The sequence below is a fragment of the Erythrolamprus reginae genome, chromosome 3 (assembly GCF_031021105.1).
Source record: "Erythrolamprus reginae isolate rEryReg1 chromosome 3, rEryReg1.hap1, whole genome shotgun sequence".
Lineage (NCBI taxonomy): Eukaryota > Metazoa > Chordata > Lepidosauria > Squamata > Dipsadidae > Erythrolamprus > Erythrolamprus reginae.
The window spans coordinates 154,233,446-154,254,374 of NC_091952.1; the positions used below are offsets into that span (position 1 = coordinate 154,233,446).

Here is a 20,929-nt window from a genome sequence, read left to right on the forward strand (position 1 = left end):
CTTGGGGTGGTGGCCAGTGGGAGTGGCTGCTGTCTTGGGGGGGGAGCCCAGCAGAAGTTTTAAGAACGTGCTGGAGGGAGCCTGCCTGTGTCAGCTGTAAAGCCAAAAAGACTCTTGAAATGCCTGGAAACGCCTGAAACCACTGAGGCACTTGGGGCGGTGGCCAGTGGGAGTGGCTGCTGTCTTGGGGGGGGCGCCCAGCAGAAGCTTTAAGAACGTGCTGGAGGGAGCCTGCCTGTGTCAGCTGTAAAGCCAAAAGACTTTTGAAACGTCTGGAAACACCGAGGCATTTGGGGCAGTGGCCAGTGGGAGTGGCTGCTGTCTTGGGGGGGAGCCCAGCAGAAGCTTTAAGAACGTGCTGGAGGGAGCCTGCCTGTGTCAGCTGCAAAGCCAAAAGACTCTTGAAACGCCTGGAAACGCCTGGAAACACCGAGGCACTTGGGGCGGTGGCCAGTGGGAGTGGCTCTTGTCTTGGGGGGGGGCGCCCAGCAGAAGCTTTAAGAACGTGGAGCTACGACGGGGCGATGGAGATAGAGATGTTATCAAGTGGGACTGAGGACTACTGGAGATTGCCGAGGGCACCTGATGGAAACTGGAGCCCCCAGAGAGGAAGAATTTGGGACATTCTCAATCGAGGCAAAGAGACAGAATTTTTACAGTACTGGTCACCGATCTTGACCAGTCCTAGAAAAACCAAACTGTATTTAGACCCTGTGTCCCAATGGACAATTGATTATACCATCAAACAAAATTAATTTATATTAACTTACAATTTTTATCTTATATTTCATATACTTATATTTTTAATGTTTTAGTGTTTTAAATTGTTATTAACTGCTATTTTACACTGTTACTAATTTAATTGACTTTTAACATAATTGGGGTTCTAAAGTAATGGATGACTGGGATAAATATACTTGTGGGTATGAGTGGAATGACTGGTATGATTGGGTGGGTGGGGGTGGGGGTGGTTATGGTATGGATGAGTTGAGTGATAGTAGTGTGAATGATAGGTCTGGCCCACCTGACGCTCGGGAGACAGGAGAGGAAGGGGCACCGATCTCTGGGGTGGCAGGGGGTCGGAATATCCCTGTGTTGCTGGGGAGAGGCAGTTATGGCGGGGGCCACAGAGTTATCCGTTCCTGGGGAAAGAGGGATCGTTGCTTAATAACGGTCCCTTGTTCTGGCTCTGTGAGCCCAATCTTGGGTACTGGTGATGAGTGTAACTCTGGCCCTGGGCTCAGGTTGCTGCTGCTCAATGCCAGGTCAGTGGTAAATAAAGCTCTCCTCATCCGGGATTTGATCCTGGATGAGGAGGCCGACCTGGCATGTATTACTGAAACCTGGCTGGGCCCGGAGGGAGGTGTTCCTCTCTCTGAAATTTGCCCAGCCGGGTTTCAGATATGGCATCAACCTCGACCCCAGGGAAGGGGGGGAGGAGTGGCTATTATAGCCAGGGAGAGCCTTTGCCTGCGTAGACTCATTGCTCCGGAAATTGTGGGTTGCGAGTCTCTCTTGATGAAGTTGGACTTAGGGGTTCAGGTGGGCTTATTTCTCACGTACCTGCCTCCCAGCTGCCTGTCAAAAGCCCTGCCTGTGCTACTCGAGGAGGTAGCCGGGTTGGCGGTGGAGTTCCCCGGACTCATTGTCCTGGGGGACTTCAACCTGCCGTCACTCGGCGAAACCTCTGGGTTGGCACAGGAGTTCCTGGCCACCATGACAGCCATGGACCTGACTCAAGTAGTACAGGGTCCGACTCACGAGGGAGGGCACGCATCTGACATGGTATTCCTTTCCGAGCAATTGAGTAATGGTCTGAGACTAAGGGGCTTAGAAGCATTGCCTTTGTCATGGTCAGACCATTTTCTACTACGGCTCGACTTCCTGGCTCCAATCCTTCCCCGCAGGGAGGCGGAACCAATGAAGATGTTCCGCCCCAGACGCCTGATGGACCCAGAGGGCTTTTAGACGGCGCTTGGGGTTATTCCAGAGGCACTCGTCCACAGTTCGGCGGAGTCTCTCGCGGAGGCCTGTAACAGGGCTGCGGCGGAGGCTCTTGACCGGATTGCGCCTTTGCGACCTCTCCGTGGCGTTAGACCCTGTAGAGCCCCATGGTTCAACGAGGAGCTCCGGGAGTTGAAACGCCAAAAGAGACGTCTAGAGAAGCGATGGAGGAAGAGTAGGTCTGAATCTGATCGAACACTTGTAAGAGCTTTTATTAAGACTTACAAAGTGGTGCTCAAGGCGGCAAGATGCGCGTACCATGCCGCCTTGATTGCATCAGCGGAATCCCACCCGGCCGCTCTGTTTAGGGTGACGTGCTCCCTTCTCAACCAGGGGGGAGTTGGGGAGCCCTTGCAGAGTAGTGCCGAGGATTTCAACACGTTTTTCGCTGATAAAGTCGCTCAGATCCGGGCCGACCTCGACTCCAATTGTAAAACAGAGTCGACTGACAACGAGTCAGTCGAGGTGACTGGGGCACGTACTTGTCGACCTGTCTGGGAAGAGTTTGATCTGGTGACACCTGATGAAGTGGACAAGGCCATTGGAGCTATGAGTTCCGCCACCTGTTTACTGGATCCGTGTCCCTCCTGGTTGGTTTCGACCAGCAGGGAGGTGACACGGAGCTGGGCCCAGGAGATTACCAACGCTTCCTTGGGGAGGGGAGTTTTTACAACACTCTATAAAGAAGCGCTCGTGCGCCCCCTCCTCAAGAAGCCCTCTCTGGACCCAGCCGTACTTAATAACTATCGTCCAGTCTCCAACCTTCCCTTTATGGGGAAGGTTGTTGAGAAGGTGGTGGCACTCCAGCGGTCCTTGGAAGAAGCCGATTATCTAGGTCCCCAGCAGTCGGGCTTCAGGCCCGGTTACAGCACGGAAACCGCTTTGGTCGCGTTGATGGATGATCTCTGACGGGCCCGGGACAGGGGTTTATCCTCTGTCCTGGTGCTTCTTGACCTCTCAGCGGCTTTCGATACCATCGACCATGGTATCCTTCTGCACCGGCTGGAGGGGTTGGGAGTGGGAGGCACTGTTCTTCAGTGGTTCTCCTCCTACCTCTCTGGCCGGTCGCAGTCGGTGTTAGTGGGGGGTCAGAGGTCGGCTCCGAAGTCTCTCCCTTGTGGGGTGCCTCAGGGGTCAGTCCTCTCCCCCCTGCTATTCAACATCTACATGAAACCACTGGGTGAGATCATCCAAGGACATGGGGTGAGGTATCATCAATACGCCGATGATACCCAGCTTTACATCTCCACCCCATGCCCAGTCAATGAAGCGGTGGAAGTGATGTGCTGGTGCCTGGAGGCTGTTGTGGCCTGGATGGGTGTCAACAGACTCAAGCTCAACCCGGATAAGATGGAGTGGCTGTGGGTTATGCCTCCCGAGGTCAATCCCATCTGTCCGTCCATCACCCTGGGGAGGGAATCATTGCCCCCCTCAGAGAGGGTCCGCAACTTGGGCGTCCTCCTCGATCCACAGATCACATTAGAAAACCATCTCTCAGTTGTGGCGAGGGGGGCGTTTGCCCAGATTTTAAAGGAAGCCTGAGAAAGAAATTCCAAATAGCCAAAGCTTTCATTAAAATAATGTAAGTCAGGACAGGGAGAAATTTGGGAAGATTTGAAAGAGGTCTCTGAGTTTTCGGAGAAGAGTGGCATACAAGTTTAATAAATCATTATTAAATTAAATTATTATTGTGTTGTTATACTCTATTGTAGACTAGCATTTCTAGAATATTTGTGATGTACAAGTATTGACCTGGGATACTTCAAAGAACAGAAACTATGTTACATTAGATTCTATGAGTGATAGTAAGGAATACTCTTCTCAGTTAAGTTGGGTAACAACCTCTCTAAATTCTTTGTTATAGACAGCAGCTGTTGACAGGAGCATCAGCTTCTCCTTGAAAGACTGGTAATCTTAAGGATCCTATTATGGTGACTATAGCAAAAAGTAAACTACATTGTTCATAATATAGATTCGTTTTTTTCTCCAGACTACAGGACTGAACAATTTTAAGCCATTTTATCTGCTGTTAGGAATTTTTTACCCCATTTATTGGATCTTTACTTTCCTGGGCTTTAGTTGAAGGTGGAGACTTTTGGCAATAACACTTGAAATTTTTTCAGAACTTAACAGACAAATATGTTCAGTTAAGTCCACTTGTGGTAGCAGCCTAGCAATTGGAGTGTTCCCTTCACTTCCGTGGGCATGACATTCACGAAAAATCTATACTACGGTTTTTCAAAAAATATTATTTAAAAAAATACTCTGTGGTTTTTTTGCATACCAAGGTTTTTCTGGGGCTGCCCAATGTACAATACTGTGTGTTTTAACTCGCCTCCTCCCTCCTCACCACCCCAGCTGTCCTGCTTCCTTAAATAAAAGCTCTGCTTCTGCCACAGCCTCCCGATCCCTCCCCCTTAATTCTCGGAGCGTTGGTGCACTCCACTTGAAGCCGAGCCTTACTGCCGCCCACCGCCGCAGCGAGCGCAGCAAAGCCCCCAGCTTGCCGCCCCATTGCCCCTGCGGGTTCTGGGGATAAGTAAAACCAGGAATGGAGGAGGGAGGGGGAGGGAGGAAGGAAGGAAGGGAGCATCTCTACTTCGTGGAAATTTGACTTTCGCGGGCAGTCTTGGAACGCATCCCTCGCGAAAGTCAAGGGAACACTGTATTCATTCTTTTAGTAAGTAATTTCTATGTAATACTGGTCATCCTTCAGAGAATCTCACATTTTCATGTCAATTCAATAAGTGGACACTATTTGTTATATTAAATATGAAATTAATAAGAACTTCATTATGTTGTTTCGGACATTACTAACCTAATGAAATTCATTGGCAAAACTGAGTTTAAAATAATTATTTATGTTTATTAATGATTCAATAGAAATTCCAGTGTGCACAAAGACACAAACGTAAGTCCACTACTTACTTAAGAACTCCTCTACTTATAAACATTTCTAGATAAGAACCAGGTTTTCAAGAATTTTTTGCCTAATAGTAATAACAACAACAATAATAATAATAAAGCAGTGGAAGTGATGTGCCGGTGCCTGGAGGCTGTTGGGGCCTGGATGGGTGTCAACAAACTCAAACTCAACCCAGACAAGACGGAGTGGCTGTGGGTTTTGCCTCCCAAGGACAATTCTATCTGTCCGTCCATTACCCTGGGGGGGGAATTATTGACCCCCTCAGAGAGGGTCCGCAACTTGGGCGTCCTCCTCGATCCACAGCTCACATTAGAAAAACACCTTTCAGCTGTGGCGAGGGGGGCGTTTGCCCAGGTTCGCCTGGTGCGCCAGTTGCGGCCCTATTTGGACTGGGAGTCATTGCTCACAGTCACTCATGCCCTCATCACCTCGAGGCTCGACTACTGTAACGCTCTCTACATGGGGCTACCTTTGAAAAGTGTTCGGAAACTTCAGATCGTGCAGAATGCAGTTGCGAGAGCAATTATGGGCTTCTCCAAGTATGCCCATATCACTCCAACACTCTGCAGTCTGCATTGGCTGCCGATCAGTTTCCGGTCACAATTCAAAGTGTTGGTTATGACCTATAAAGCCCTTCATGGCACCGGACCAGAATATCTTCGGGACCGCCTCCTGCCGCACGAATCCCAGCGACCGGTTAGGTCCCACAGAGTTGGCCTTCTCCGGGTCCCGTCGACTAAACAATGTCGTCTGGCGGGACCCAGGGGAAGAGCCTTCTCTGTGGGGGCCCCGACCCTCTGGAACCAGCTCCCCCCTGAGATTAGGATTGCCCCCACCCTCCCTGCCTTTCGTAAACTCCTTAAGACCCACCTTTGCCGTCAGGCATGGGGGAACTAAAACACCTCCCCCTTGCCCATGTTGTTTTGTTGATTGATTGACTGTGTGCCTGTTTTTTATATATACTGTTTTTTATGAGATTATTAATTTCAATTGGAACTGGATGGGTGGGCATTGGATTTGGTATTGTGTACTGTACTGTTTTTTATTATTGTTGTGAGCCGCCCCGAGTTTGCGGATAGGGGCGGCATATAAATCCAATAAACCTAAACCTAAACCTAAACCTAATTTATTAGATTTGTATGCCACCCCTCTTCCTCTACTTAAGAACAGGAGCCTGGAAAAATTCCCCAGGAAATTTGAGAGCGGCATGAAGGCCTGGCCTGCCATTCCCCCTTTAATCCCAGCCATCTCGGGTTTTTCTGGGCTGCCAGAGAGCCTTTCAGTGGCGCTTAAGGAGGCTTTGGCAGTCCAGAGCGAACGAAGTATTTTCCTTTCTCTGGGCGTTTGGAGAGGGAATAAACCTCTGCCAGCACCCAGAGAAAAGAAATGCTCCCTTCGCTCTAGGCAGCTGAGGAGTCACCACAGCAAAGGAAAGGCGCTGGCTACAAAGCAAGCGAGTGAGAGGAGAGCCCTTCAGCATGGGAAGGAAGAGGCAGCAGGTAGCAGCAGCAACAGCTGCAGGCAGTATATGGGAGGCAGCCTAGCGCCTGGTGTATTGGAGGCGCCTGCTCCTCCTCGCCGCCTCAGAGTCCTTCTCTCTTCTTTTTTTAAGACTTAAAGTTTTGGATTTTTTTTATTCCCCTCACTTCAGCTTCTTCCTTCAGCAGCGACTCTCCTCCTCCTCCTCTTCTTCTTCCTCCTCCTCTCACTCAAATTCCGAGCTTTTATTTCTTTCGTAATGGGTTTGCACGCATTATTTGCTTTTACATTGATTCCTATAGGAAAAATTGCTTCTTCTTAAGAACGTTTCTACTTAAGAACCTGGTCACAGAACGAATTAAGTTCTTAAGTAGAGGTACCACTGTACTTCCTTTGTTTTTCTATGTAGAAATATTCCCCTATTTCCATTTCAACACTTCAAGCACATGGGATTCCTTTATCTTTTAGCATACAGTGATCCCTCGATTTTCGCAATCTCGATCTTCGCGAAACGCTATATCGCGATTTTTCAAAAAATAATAAATTAAAAATACGTGCGCGGGGTTTTTTCTACACCACGGTTTTTCCCGCCCGATGACATCACACGTCATCACCAAACTGACGTCTGCCATTGCTGGTTGGCAGAAATCTCGGCCAATCAGTGTTGTTTGCTCAGCGTGCTTTGAAACTTTTGGAACTGTTGGAACTTGTTAAGACTTGTTGGAAGATGGCTCCTAAACGTTGCACGCGGAGTGGAGGCGGCGATGCTAAAAAGAGCAGGAAGATGCTGACAATTAAGGAGAAAGTTGAACTTTTGGACATGCTGAAAGTGGGACGTTCTAATGTAGATGTTGGTCGGCATTATGGGATCAACGAATCGACGGTGCGATACATTCGGAAAGACGAAAAGAAGATAAGGCAAACTTCTCAGATAATGTTCAACAAGGCTGCAAAAAGAATGGTGACGCCTAGAAACAAACGCCTTATGAAGATGGAAGCTGCTTTGTCCATGTGGGTACAAGACTGCCGCAAAAAGAGCATTGCTTTGGATACGAACACTATATGAACCAAGGCGCAGCAACTGTACAACCGTCTTGCAGACACAGAAGGAGGCGATGCAGATGAGGGAAACCCAGGTGAGGGCTGGGGGTTTTTATTCTGTCATTATTGAAGTGCTTTTTAAGGAAGGAGGGAGGGAAGGAAGGAAGGAGGGAAGGAAGGAGGGAAGGAAGGAGGGAGGGAAGGAGGGAAGGAGGGAAGGAGGGAGGGAAGGAGGGAAGGAAGGAGGGAAGGAAGGAGGGAGGGAAGGAGGGAAGGAAGGAGGGATGGAAGGAAGGAGGCGGGCATTCTAAAAGCCGAGAAGCCGTTGCCACAAGCGCTGCTGAAGGAGGACTCGTGCCCCAAGAAAGCCGGTGAGAGGGGCGAATCGGGCGGGCGGGGGGTAGCGGCAAGGAGCCCGGAGGCGCTGGGGGGGTGGCCGGCATGAAAAACAACCATTGCCAGCCTCTGAACTTTCGTCGCTCCACCATCTGTGCATGCGCGGCCATGGAAAAAGGGCGCGCATGCGCAGATGGTGTTTTTACTTCGGCACCGCTATATCGCGAAAAATCGATTATCGCGAGGGGTCTTGGAACGGAACCCTCGCGATAATCGAGGGATCACTGTATTTTAATAACTTAAAATCTCTTTACAGAAGCAGGCAATGTTCTTACAGTGTTTTATTTATATGGAAAAATCCACTTTAGAAAAAACTTGCAGAGTGGGTACAGTAATATTATTGATAATTAGCATTATTAGTACTAATAATCATCTTAATTATTAATAATTAACTGTTCACTTTTATTCAATTCAATTTCAATTTATTAGATTTGTATGCCGCCCCTCTCTACAAAAATTGAAGTGTCTTATAGGATTACAGAGAGTACACCTGCAGAGTTGATTGGCTTCTCGCTTTACACTTGAACAAAACAGTCCATCTCAGACTACTTAAGCAGCCAACACAGATAATAGACAGCTATCTATCAGAAAATTGTATAATCTTTTATATTTTATTTTATATATTTTATTTCTCCCACATGCCCTTCAATATCATCTCTAATTTATTGAAGTATAATGCCAGCCCAGATATTCCTAATTCTAATTTTTACATTTATATAGATACAGTATATCAATTTTAGGACCAGGTTACAATGCATTATGGCAAGTAATCAATGCAGTATAAATACAATGTTTTTGATATATTATGCCACAAATAAAAGATAACAAACTAACTTACCCTTCCAGAAATGGTTTTTATCTGTTTCGAACTGAGAGGTTCAAAATCCACTCCTATGTAACCTTCCATTGCACCCAGAAGATTTACACCAAGACACTGTGATGAATTCAGCTTTGGAATAGCTTTTTCCCACCAAAAGCTTTGATACCACCCAGGAATGATCCATTGATACTTAGGGCCAAACATTTTTTCATGAAATGCCTACAGTAGAAATGTGAATGAAGAGAAGCAATGTTATTGGTAGTATACCATACAACAAAAGTGTTCTACAGATGTTTTGTGTATTTAGCTACAAAAGTTACTAATATTTATTTTAATATTATAAATCATAGCTTGGAAAAATAATTCTATTTTCATGCAGCTATATACAAATAAAACATTTTGGTAGAAAAGTAAAGGTCCAATTAATTGAATCCTGCTATAATACAAACACCTTTTCATTTAATGGGCTTAAAAGAGAAACAAAGCTTTGGTTGAAGATTACTTTTATAAATAAAATGTCCAAAAAAGTTCAGAAATTTTATTTATGGTATTTGTTATTTAGGTTAATATGCCATTTCAATTGTCAATTGTCTTGTCTACGCTACTTTAAGTGAAGATTTAAAATTAGAAAACATGGCATTTGTACACTTGTATCTATGTAATGTAACACTTGTATCTATGGCATTTGTACACTTGTATCTATGTAATGTAACACTTCTATCTATGATAAGTAATAACTACTGTGGGACCTTAGCAGTAGAACTTCACCTATTCACCAAGTATGCTTCAATTCTGCCATTTTGCAATATGATCTGGCCATTTATTTCTAGCTAAAGCTCTCTTGAAGCTGGGAGAGTTCAAACGCGCTTTTGAATGAATTATAATATACTGGATGACATAGGTTGTTTAAGAACAAGATGATACAGGGGAACTTGCAGATGTACGAACATGTACAAATAGACTGTTGCAGCATCTCCATGGTCATGTAATTAAAATCTGGATGCTTGGCAACTGGTTCATATTTATGATGATTGCAGTGTCTCAGGGTCATATGATTTCCTTGTGCAGCCTTCTGACAAATAAGTCAATGGGAAAGTCAGATTCACTTAATACCAATGAAATTTTGGGCTCAACTATAGTCACAAGCTAAGAACTACCTCTACTGGGGTAGGGAAAGTAGAACTTTAGTCTAAGATATTTAAACATTCATTGAATTATTTATTTAAATTATTTTAAACTATCTTTCATCAGAAATTCTTAATTCAATAATTATACGTTTAAAAATCAAATTCTAAAATTCTTGTTATTATAAAAGATTGTCAAGTTAATTTGCATCAAACATATAGCTTCAACTTATTTATATCAGGTTGCAATTATCCTTGTTGCTGCATATTTGATGTAGCCTTCCTAGCTGGTAAATCCTATTTCAAAATTAAAACCAAAATTGGGAAATAATTTAAACTCAGCTTGTTTGAAACCCAAGAGCTGCCCAGTTGTTTGATTTATCCAGACATAGTGTTTAATCTATAGACACTTGGAATAATTTTTTATTGAGAATGTCATTTCAAGTTTTAGCAAAAAGAAGAGTAAAAGATAATTCCATTTATAACTAAATGGAAAGGCGCATGTTAAACTTTTTAACAGCTATTCAACACTTTGTTATAAATGACTGAATAATTTATTGAAATTATTTCCCTTCCTTTAAACCTGCTATGCCAGATTTAGATACTTTATACACAGTAATTATTCAAATTCATCTTCATTTAATTTTTCTTCAATTTTTCACATTTGGCTTTTACCAAAATTTACACACAGGAGCCCTCGCGGCACAGTGATTAGAATGCAGTATTGCAAGTTAACACTTCCTACATCTAGGATTTCAATCCTGACAGGGTCAAGGTTGACTCAGCCTTCCATCCTTCTGAGGTCACTAAAATGTGGACCCAGATTATTGCGGACAATTTGCTGACATTTGCAAACTGCTCAAGAGAATGCTGTAAAGCACTATGGGGCACCATATATGTCTAAGCGCTATTGCCTTATCAGATCCACCTTAACACCAGATTTCCCAACAAAAGCAGCATTATATTTGTATACAGTGTTCCCTCGCTTTTCGCGAGGGATGCGTTCCGAGACCGCCCGCGAAAGTCGAATTTCCGCGAAATAGAGATGTGGAAGTAAATACACTATTTTTGGCTGTGAAAAGTATCACAAGCCTTCCCTTAACACTTTAAACCCTTAAATTGCAATTTTCCATTCCCTTAGCAACCATTTAGATTATTACTCACCATGTTTATTTATTAAAGTTTATTTAAAAACATATTTATTAAAGGCAGACAAAAGTTTGGCGATGACATATGACGTCATCGGATGGGAAAAACCGTGGTATAGGGAAAAAACCCGCAAAGTATTTTTTAATTAATATTTTTGAAAAATCATGGTATAGACATTCCGCGAAGTTCAAACCCGCTAAAATCGAGGGAACACTGTATATTAAATTAATGCAGTCTTCACAATTCTAACTCTAACCATTTGTAATCTTCACTCAGATCAAGCTAAAATATTACACATATTCAAACCAAGAAATTTTAAGGAAATTCTGTTACACTGTACAATATATATTTCCAGAGGTGCTTATAAATATTAAACATTTAAATGAGCTAAGAAATTATTACTTTAATCATTGGGATATATGACAAAACTTTACTTTATTTCTTTTCTTTTTTCACTTACACAACAGAATACTTTTGCTGCCATTTCCTCATTAAACTGGCCAAGGATAATTCTAACATCATTTCCCTGCAAGGGAAAAAAGAAGAGATAGTAATTATTGACATGTTCATTCATATTACTCAAATGATGTTGTACAGAGCAAAATATGTGCACATTTTCAAACAACAAATTTCTGTACTCCATGTACCCCAGAGCAGAGATGGCAAACCATTTTTTGCTCAGGTGCTAAAAGACAAGTGCCCATACCCATAATTCAATGCCTGGGGAGGGCAAAAACAGATTACCTCGCCCGGCAGAGGCCCTCTGGGCTGTTTCCCAACTTCTGGTGGGCCCAGTAGGCTCATGTTTTGCCCTTCCCAGCCTCCAAAGGCTTCCCTGGAGCTGGTGAAGGTAAAAACACCCTCCCAAAGCCTCTGTACAAGCCAAAAATCAGCTGGCTGGCACACACATGCACGTTGGAACTGAGCTAGGGCAACAGCTCACATGCCAGCAGATATGGCTCCCTGTACCACCTGTGTCACCCATGCCATAGGTTCATAATCACTGCCCTAGAGGATGTAAATATAACAATGAACTATTGCTAAGCAACAATAAAAGTCATATATAATGTTTTCAATTATCTGTGAAGTGTAATGGTTATAAAAACAGACTGGTCTTCTTGTATGATTATTACATGTGTGGCATAGAAATAATCATAATTATAATCTAAAATGTTTCAAAGAAGGCTATAGGACTATTTCATTCATAGATGCTCTGAACCAGTGCAGTTTCATATTACTAATTAACTAATAACCAACCAATAATGACGTGGGCACTATATTTAACAGAGATGTGGAAAAGGATAATGTATTCATATTTTGTTAATGATGGAATGCCAAGTTAATTTCCCAAACTTCTTATTATGAAATCAAATCTAAGCACAGACATACTGTAAGTGAAATTGTTGATTTGATATATACTATAACAGAATATTTTGCATCTGCCTACCATTATTCACTGGACTTTAAAAATACTAAAATGAATTATTTTCTGATGTGTAGGGAAACTGGGTACCTTCACCTCTAGTTGATCATCATGCAAATAGATAAAAGCATCATCAATAAAAGTTATTCCATTTTCAGAATGAGATGAGAAAAAACATCAAGAATATTTCCTACAAAAATCTAGTTATGCCTTTTCTCCTTGTACATAAAATGGCAATGCAAAAGAACAAGATGTTCTGTTTTTCCCTCCTAAAATTACATATCAATAGTTATTTTAGTTTTGTAAAAGGAGAAATTATATGCTGATGTTTCCGAGGGCAAATCAAACTTGCTTGAAAGTAATTTTCTGTTTTTATCACTAAAATTCAGTGCTTCTATAGCATATAGCAGATATGAAACAGTTAAACTTTAACAATATTTTAATAATTGTATTTTATTAAAATTCATTTCAATGAATTTGTGAAAGGCTTTTGCAAAAGGCAATTGTGTTTGGAAGATGGATATAGGCAAACAGTTAAATAGATAGTCAGGAAGATAATCCTCCATGCTATGAAATGTGTTAACTTGGTCAGACTGAAATAGAATTTAGTACAGGTAGTCCTCAAAATTTCATGGCCTTGAAAGGGGGACTTTAGAGCCTTTAAAGCACTTCTGGCCACCTTAAAATAATGCCCTGCCATGCCCTTCCCCATCCCCACTTGGTGAAGTGATCATGATCTGGGTGCTTGGCAACTGTTCACATAATCAGTTGCCAAGCACCCTGTGATTATGTGATCACCATTAGCAATGTTCTGTGCTAGATTTGCCAGACAATGGGAAAGCTGGCAAGGAAGACAGCAAGCCACCTGCTCATAGGTCTCCCTCTCATATCTGGGGTCTGGCTAAAATACATATCTGCTGCTTTGGTCTTTGTTTTTGCACTTGACCAAATGAGTTCTCTTCCATATACAGAGGAGAGCTGAACTCTTTTGGTGGGGTGCAGAAATGGAGCTCAGTTCCTGTACTCCAGAGGTCTCCAACCTTGGCCCCTTTAAGACTTGTGGACTTCAAATCCCAGAGTTCCTCAGCCAGCAAAGCTGGCTGAAGAACTCTGGGAGTTGAAGTCCACAAGCTTTGCTGGTTGAGGAACTCTGGGAGTTGAAGTCCATAAGTCTTAAAGGGCCAAGGTTGGAGACCTCTGCTGTACCCCACCAAAGACATTCCCTTTCACTCATGGAAGAGAGACATCATCCTTCAGCAGGCAGCTTTTTCAGCAGCCCCTAAAGGGAGCTAAAATCCAAGCAGAGGTTGGAGAGGCAGCATGATAAAGTAAGCAGTGCAGGGTTTCTCAGATAAGCGAGGGACAACTTGGGAGAACTAATATAGCCACACATGAGTGTTTCTTCCTGTTTGGATTTTGGCAAGGAGAATTTTGAGCTCCTCTGTGAAGGCATCCATAGTCCCCTCCCCAGAACGCTGCACTCCTTGCCCGAGAAACCATGAACTTAACAACCCGCACAATTACATAATGACCGCAACCAAGAATGCCAAGATTGCAATCATTGAATGAAACAGTAATATGGCAGCCACATGATATCTTGCTTAATGACTACTTTATTCAATGACCAGGATTTATCAGGCTAAATTGTAGCTGTGAACTGAGGATTACCTCTATATTTCTGAATATAATAGAGATTTGGTTCTCATTAAAAACATTAACACTTCAAGTCACACTCCAAGTTGGAATTGAGAATTTACAAGATTATATGATTCTCTCTGCCAGAACTCCCACAGATAAAATTAATCCTATACAGATAGTCCTCATTTACTGATTGATTGAGACTGAGAACAGATGCAATCCCTGGGTGTATTCCCCAAACATCTGGAATATCACTTGAAAACTACTGGCATTGACAAAACCACCCTCTATTAATTTGCGAGAGCAATCATGGGCTTCCCTAAATATGCCCATGTCACACCAACACTCCGCAGTCTGCATTGGTTGCCGATCAGTTTCCGGTCACAATTCAAAGTGTTGGTTATGACCTATAAAGCCCTACATGGCACCGGACCAGATTACCTCAGGGACCGCCTTCTGCCGCACGAATCCCAGCGACCAGTTAGGTCCCACAGAGTGGGTCTTCTCCGGGTCCCGTCAACTAAACAATGCCGCTTGGCGGGACCCAGGGGAAGAGCCTTCTCTGTGGCGGCCCCGGCCCTCTGGAACCAACTCCCCCCAGAGATTAGAATTGCCCCCACCCTCCTTGCCTTTTGTAAGCTACTTAAAACACACCTCTGCCGCCAGGCATGGGGGAATTAAGATTCCTTCTCCCCCGAGGCCTTTACAATTGTATGCATGGTATGTTTGCATGTATGTTTGGTTTTTTATATTAAGGGGTTTTTAATTCGCTTTTAGTATTGGATTATTATTGTACACTATTTATGATTGCTGTTAGCCGCCCCGAGTTTTCGGAGAGGGGTGGCATATAAATCCAACAAACAAACAAACAAACAAACAAATAAATAAATAAATAAATTGCAAAAGATAGCTTTATCTGAAAGAGTTTACATTCTGCAACACTACCTTCAATATTATTATATAATATTATCTGCCTATCCAATGGCTGACTGTGTGAGCAACTATAATATTGACTCCTAGAGGGATGACACTGAGTTTTGAGGAACCCTGCTCTAGGCTGTCTTCAGAAACAAGAGTTGCTTCTAAGTAATATGTTTAGGATTATAGTACTATCCTCAGAGTTATTCTGATTCCTTTTTAGTGAATTCATACTAAAAATAAAACACTTTAGGTATTTCAGTTATTCTCTCTAAATAATCAGTTTGCAATTCTTTATGTGGACCAATAGGTACAATTTCCTATTCATTGTTACTCTAATTTATTTTTAGTACTAATCCAGGTTCAGCAATACTAGCTTGATTAGATAGTTTGATTGCTCTATAAAGTTCCTGAAAATGGAGTGGGAGTTCATTATAGGAAGAAAAATCTATTCAATCTGTTTCCTGAATTTCTAATTGCAGCAGTTTCCTGTTCTTAAAAGTGTCCTGAAATCGGTTAGGCTAGATTCTGGGCACCTTCTAATACTGTCAATTTTATCCTTAAAATTTAGAAACAAAGATTTTAAAAGGGGGAAATGTTCCAAATTGTTAAAGAAATATCAATTGGGAATGCTATTTTATTTATCGGCATGAACAGCATCACTTCTTCTATGTTTTAAAAGATAGGAATGTTAGTATTCATGTTATAATAATGAACAAATATAAGGTTTTGTGAGGGGCAGGGGACAGAGGTTAGAGGTAGTACTATTTGTTACATTCTCTGATGACAGCCTGAAAAAAAATCCACAGAAAATACAGAGAAAGATGCAGACAAAAATACCGCATCTGAATATGTCTGGCTCCATGTTCTGAAAGCTTCAAATTAAAAAAGGAGATGAGATACACTCCCATCTAAGGTTAATTTACAATTTGAAAACCAATATCAAAAGTTATCACATTTATCTGAGCAAATTAAAATGGCAGAAAAATATTACCTTAAAACAGGAAAAGTGCATTTGGTCACTGAGATTTGTACATCTCGAATTTTTCCAATAATATACAAATTACAAAACAGATTGATATCTATGCTTTGCAGAGAAGCCCCCCCAAATAAAAAAGTTATAAATAGCCTTAAGAGTTTTGATTTGTATGCCCTATTTCTTTCTTCAGGTAAGTGTACTGAAAGATAAAGTATCAGTCATCTGGAATAATTTCTGCTTCCCACTAGGGAGTCTTTATCTCTTACTTCTGGTCAATCCTTAAGGCCGAATGTGTTAAAAATGAATATTGCAAACTATCTCTTTAACATCTAGACAGCATATGACATTCATTATTGTAAAAATGAAGACAACAAAAACATGGACAGTGCAAACGGATTGAAAAATATGAACGCCAATACACTGAGAGAGAGAGCTGGGGTGGCACAGCAGGTAGAGTGCTGTACTGCAGGTCACTGAAGTTGACTGTAGATCTGTAGGTCAACAGTTCAAATCTCATCACCGGCTCAAGGTTGACTCAGCCTTCCTCCCTTCTGAAGTGGGTAAAATGAGGACCTGGATTGTGGGGGCAATATGCTAGCTCTGTTAAAAAGTGCTATTGCTAACATGTTGTAAGCTGCCCTGAGTCTAAGGAGAAGGGTGGCATAAAAATCGAATAAATAAATAAATATAATAAACAGGCAGCTTAAACTTATTTAACCTGTTTGTGCTTGGTTATGTTGGTGATTGATGGGTCTGAAAGTGTGTTCCAGATATTCTGCAACATGACTGTCATCATTACCACCCTTATACTTCAACAAAATTTGGTCCCTGATATAATTTTGCAATTTTTAAAAGAAAAAAGAAATTAAAATTGTAAAATGTGTAGCATTGTTGGTCACATTGCATATAATTCTGCTGGCAACCTGGTTATAACTTTTTGCATTTTACAACTTTACAACTAATTACATTTCTATGTTATTGCAGAATTTAATATCAAATATAATTATTTTATGACTATAATAGCAACTATTATAAATACAAAAACCTAAAAGAAAGTTTTATTTTGCTGCGCAATTAGTTTTTTAACTTAGCAAACTAGTTGCACCTACCTTAAGCTTTTTGACACTTGTACAAGGATCATTAGAAAAACTCTCTGTATCTGATATTTCAATATCTTCACCATATAGAACTCCAGTTAGGTCATTCCGTACCTATTGTAGAATGGAAAAACAACAAAATAAATGTATAGGGTTTTTTTACATAGAGCGTTTTACTGTCTTGTATGTTAATATTTTACAAACACACCCTAAGTTAACATTTAATATAGGCATTTTATATCAAATAAAATGAAGCAGGACATAAGTATAGATAGTTCTCAAGTTACAACTATTCATTCTGTGACTGTTATAAGTCGCAGTGGTGCTTACCTGGTTCCCAAAGTTACAGCTGTTGCAGCACCCCTGTAGTCATGTGATTAACATTTGGGCATTTCACAGCAGGTCCACATAACAGATGAATGAGCCCTTGAATTCACCCCAACTGCCTACCTCCTACCTCAATTTCTGCACTTTGAGGCATAGTTCCCTCTAAGCTGAGCAGTGAGCAATCGCTCACTTAAAAATCATTATCAACTCAGAGTTTTCCAAACCTGCCCAGAAGCCGAGAGGGAAAGAGTGAGAGGGAAGGAGAGAGAGAGGAAGAGAGGAAGAGAGGAAGAGAGGAAGGAAAAGAGAAAGAAAAAGAATGGGAGTAAGAAAGAGAGAAAGAAAATCAAAATCTAGTTTGAAACTAGCTCAACTATTTAAGTGGCATTTTGATATTGATAGAGTTGTCCTATTATGAGCTCACTGTTATAGACACACAGTACAGTATTTTATTTTGAAATTCTCTGAGGCAAAACAGGGTGGGTTTTTTATTTGTTTGTTTGTTTGTTTGTTTGTTTGTTTATTATTTCTGTGCCGCCCAGTCCCAAAGGGACTGCCGCTCAGACACTATACTTTTCCGCCCCCCCCCCCAAAAAAAATTTAGAGGGAACACTGCTTTGAGGCTGATATAGAGACCCGGGGTTTTCAACAGTCTCAACTGCCTGCCATTTGACACCAGAGAGTCAGATGCGGGGGGAGGAGTTGAAGTGGAGGCAGTCCCTTGCTTTACAGAGGCTGAAGCTTGGGAGGGATCAAGTTGCGAATCATTTAGATCAGTGTTGGTCCTCACCTAATGACCAGTGGCATTTGTTAACAAAAGCAATAGGGAATGCCGGGGTTATTGTTGCTGTGTGATCCAATTACATGACATTGTGCATTATTGCCAAATCATTTGGGTCTTTTCAGGAAGAAAGACTCTGTCTCTCTATCCTATTCCAATTTTGAATTTGGAAACTTCATATCCCAAACCACAGCATCGCTTGGCATCACTTCATGCTATGGACCGAGGCGGATCTAAGATGGCAGACAGGCAGCACTGGCTGTAAAGAGCTCCTCCAAAAGTAAATATATTTTTTTCTTTTTAACTCATTTTTATTTTTATTTTTTTTATTTTAATTTTTAACATTTTAACAAAATATTTTATATTTTTAACTCATTTTTCATCTTTTAAAAATCTATACCAGGTGAAGCGTGTTTGCAGCACTTCCTCTTGGTTCTAGTTTCTATTTACTACATTATTTTATTTTAAGTTTTTTTAAAAAAAAATTTAGAACCCCTACTGGATACTTTTTATTTAAATAATACTTCTTGAAGACAGACAAAGTTTTGGTTGTTGTGGACTATTAAGCCATGGGGAAAAGAAAGAAGTGCCATGGAACCAATCCAGGATCTCTCCCGCCAGAGAAGAATGCAAAACAACCTAAAATTGAGAAGTACTTTGCTGGCAAGAGACTTGTAAGTAAAACTATCCCCCTCTCCGCTTCCAACAATCTTGAGAGGTTAAAATAGGTACTGCAAAAAGATCTTACTAAACAGCAGATACTAAACTTTACTGTTGGAGGGAACTAGCAGTCCAGATACAGTTGATATAGAGGCTGAGGTAAAGACTAAAAAAAAATGGGGCCAAATCATTTAGCAACAGAAATTCCATTCCCAATTATCATTAGAAGTACCTGCAGAAGAAATATCCATTATTTAACTACTGTTGTGCAAACAAATAATTGTAAACTGTAGAAAGTTATTCCATATACAGTGTTCCCTCGGTTTTCGCGGGGGATGCATTCTGAGACCGCCCATGAATTTCCGCGAAGTAGAGATGCGGAAGTAAATACACTATTTTTGGCTATGAACAGTATTCCAAGCCTTCCCTTAACACTTTAAACCCCTAAATTACAATTTCCCATTCCCTTAGCAACCATTTAGATTATTACTCACCATGTTTATTTATTAAAGTTTATTAAAACAAATGTTTTTTAAAGGCAGACGAAAGTTTGGCGATGACATATGACATCATCAGGTGGGAAAAACCGTGGTATAGGGGGGAAAACTGTGAAGTATTTTTTAATTAATATTTTTGAAAAACTGTGGTATAGACGTTTTGTGAAGTTCGAACCTGCAAAAATCGAGGGAACACTATAACTGTAATGCATCACTGCAGTCTGTAAATCCCAGATCAATTCTGCATTAAAACACAAACTATAAACTGGAAACAAATAAATGCAATGCTGAATATTATCACTGAATATATGATGTATAATTTTCACACATTTTTTCTGCATTAATGCATTCAAAAACTCCCATCAATATTTTAAATTGTATTGCATTTAATTTTCAACAGAAACCTGTTAATTAACTCATATATTTAAAAAACAAAGTATATTAGATTCAGCTTTATTATAAAATGATTCATGTATGTCTGCTTGACAATGTAAAAGCAATTTGTTATTTTGTGAAAGTTCAGAAAAAAATAAATTATAATAAACAAAACTAGAACCAAGCCTCAATTGTAATTAATAAGAATTAAGTTAAATTAAATTAAATTAAATTAAATTTTAAAAATAAAATAAAATAAAATATGGAATGACCTAACATAACCAAAGACAGATAGTCCTATACTGTACTTATCAGGGGAGGATAGCTCTTACTGTTGCTACCGGTGTGCTGCATGTGCAGCTTTGGGTGTCTTGCATGTGTGCACATGCATCCCAGCATGTTTTTGCTTCTGCGAATGCACAGGAAACAAAATATCATGAGGGGATGCACGCATGAGCTTTCGGCAATTTTTTGCTTCTGCGCATGCGTGGAAACAAAAGAAATTGCCAAATCTCTCTCTCGCACATGCCCCCTTACAAGATTTTGCTTCCTGTGCATGCAAAGAAGCAAAGAAGCTGGGATGCACACATGCACATGCAAGACACCCAAAGTTACGTGCATAGCTCAACCTTTGCTACCAGTGCATTACGATTCTGATAGGAACCCTCATCCATCCATCCATCCATCCATCCATCCATCCATCCATCCATCCATCCATCCATCTATCTATCTATCTATCTATCTATCTATCTGACTTCCATGCCGCCCAATCCCAATGGAACTCAGGTGTGCGTATCAAGTGGATAGCTTCTGCCTTTTGGGATCAATTAGTAATAGAGAAAACTCTATGGCAGGGGTGTCAAACTCAAGGCCTGACGGCCAGATCTGGCCTGTGGGGTAGTTAAATGTGACCCACAGGGCTGCCCTGGAAATAGTGAAGGACTAGCCTGCAGTGCCTCTGCCAGCAAAAAAGGAGCCCCGTAGAGCTGTGTGTGGCCTTCCTAAGCTCCGTTTTCGCAGACAGAGAGTTGCAGGAGACCACTGCAGCCGAAAATAGAGCTCAGAAGTCTGTTTTCGCTGACAGAATGCTCAGGCGTCTGTGGGCACCTCCAACACAAGGAATGTCCAGCTGGCCATGCCCATCCTGTCCATACCCCCCCCCTCCCCAAGGCTAAACACAACACTGATGCAGCCCTCAATGGAATGAAGTTTGACACCCTTGCTCTATGGACTAACACTTGGTAGCAAAGCAACAAAGATGTAGCAAAGATATTCAGTTATCGTGATATATTTAT

At 41.6% G+C, this 20,929-nt stretch overlaps 1 protein-coding gene across 1 annotated transcript in view; it reads right to left on the reverse strand.

Moving 5' to 3' along the window:
• Positions 1-20,929, reverse strand: part of GABBR2 (gamma-aminobutyric acid type B receptor subunit 2) — a 399,353-nt gene that overhangs the window by 258,524 nt on the left and 119,900 nt on the right. The window contains exons 4-6 of the mRNA XM_070747060.1: positions 17,007-17,108; positions 11,400-11,465; positions 8,685-8,885 (exon numbers count right to left, since the gene is read on the reverse strand). Coding sequence (XP_070603161.1) covers positions 8,685-8,885; positions 11,400-11,465; positions 17,007-17,108 — 369 coding nt within the window. The remainder of the gene's footprint in view (positions 1-8,684; positions 8,886-11,399; positions 11,466-17,006; positions 17,109-20,929) is intronic.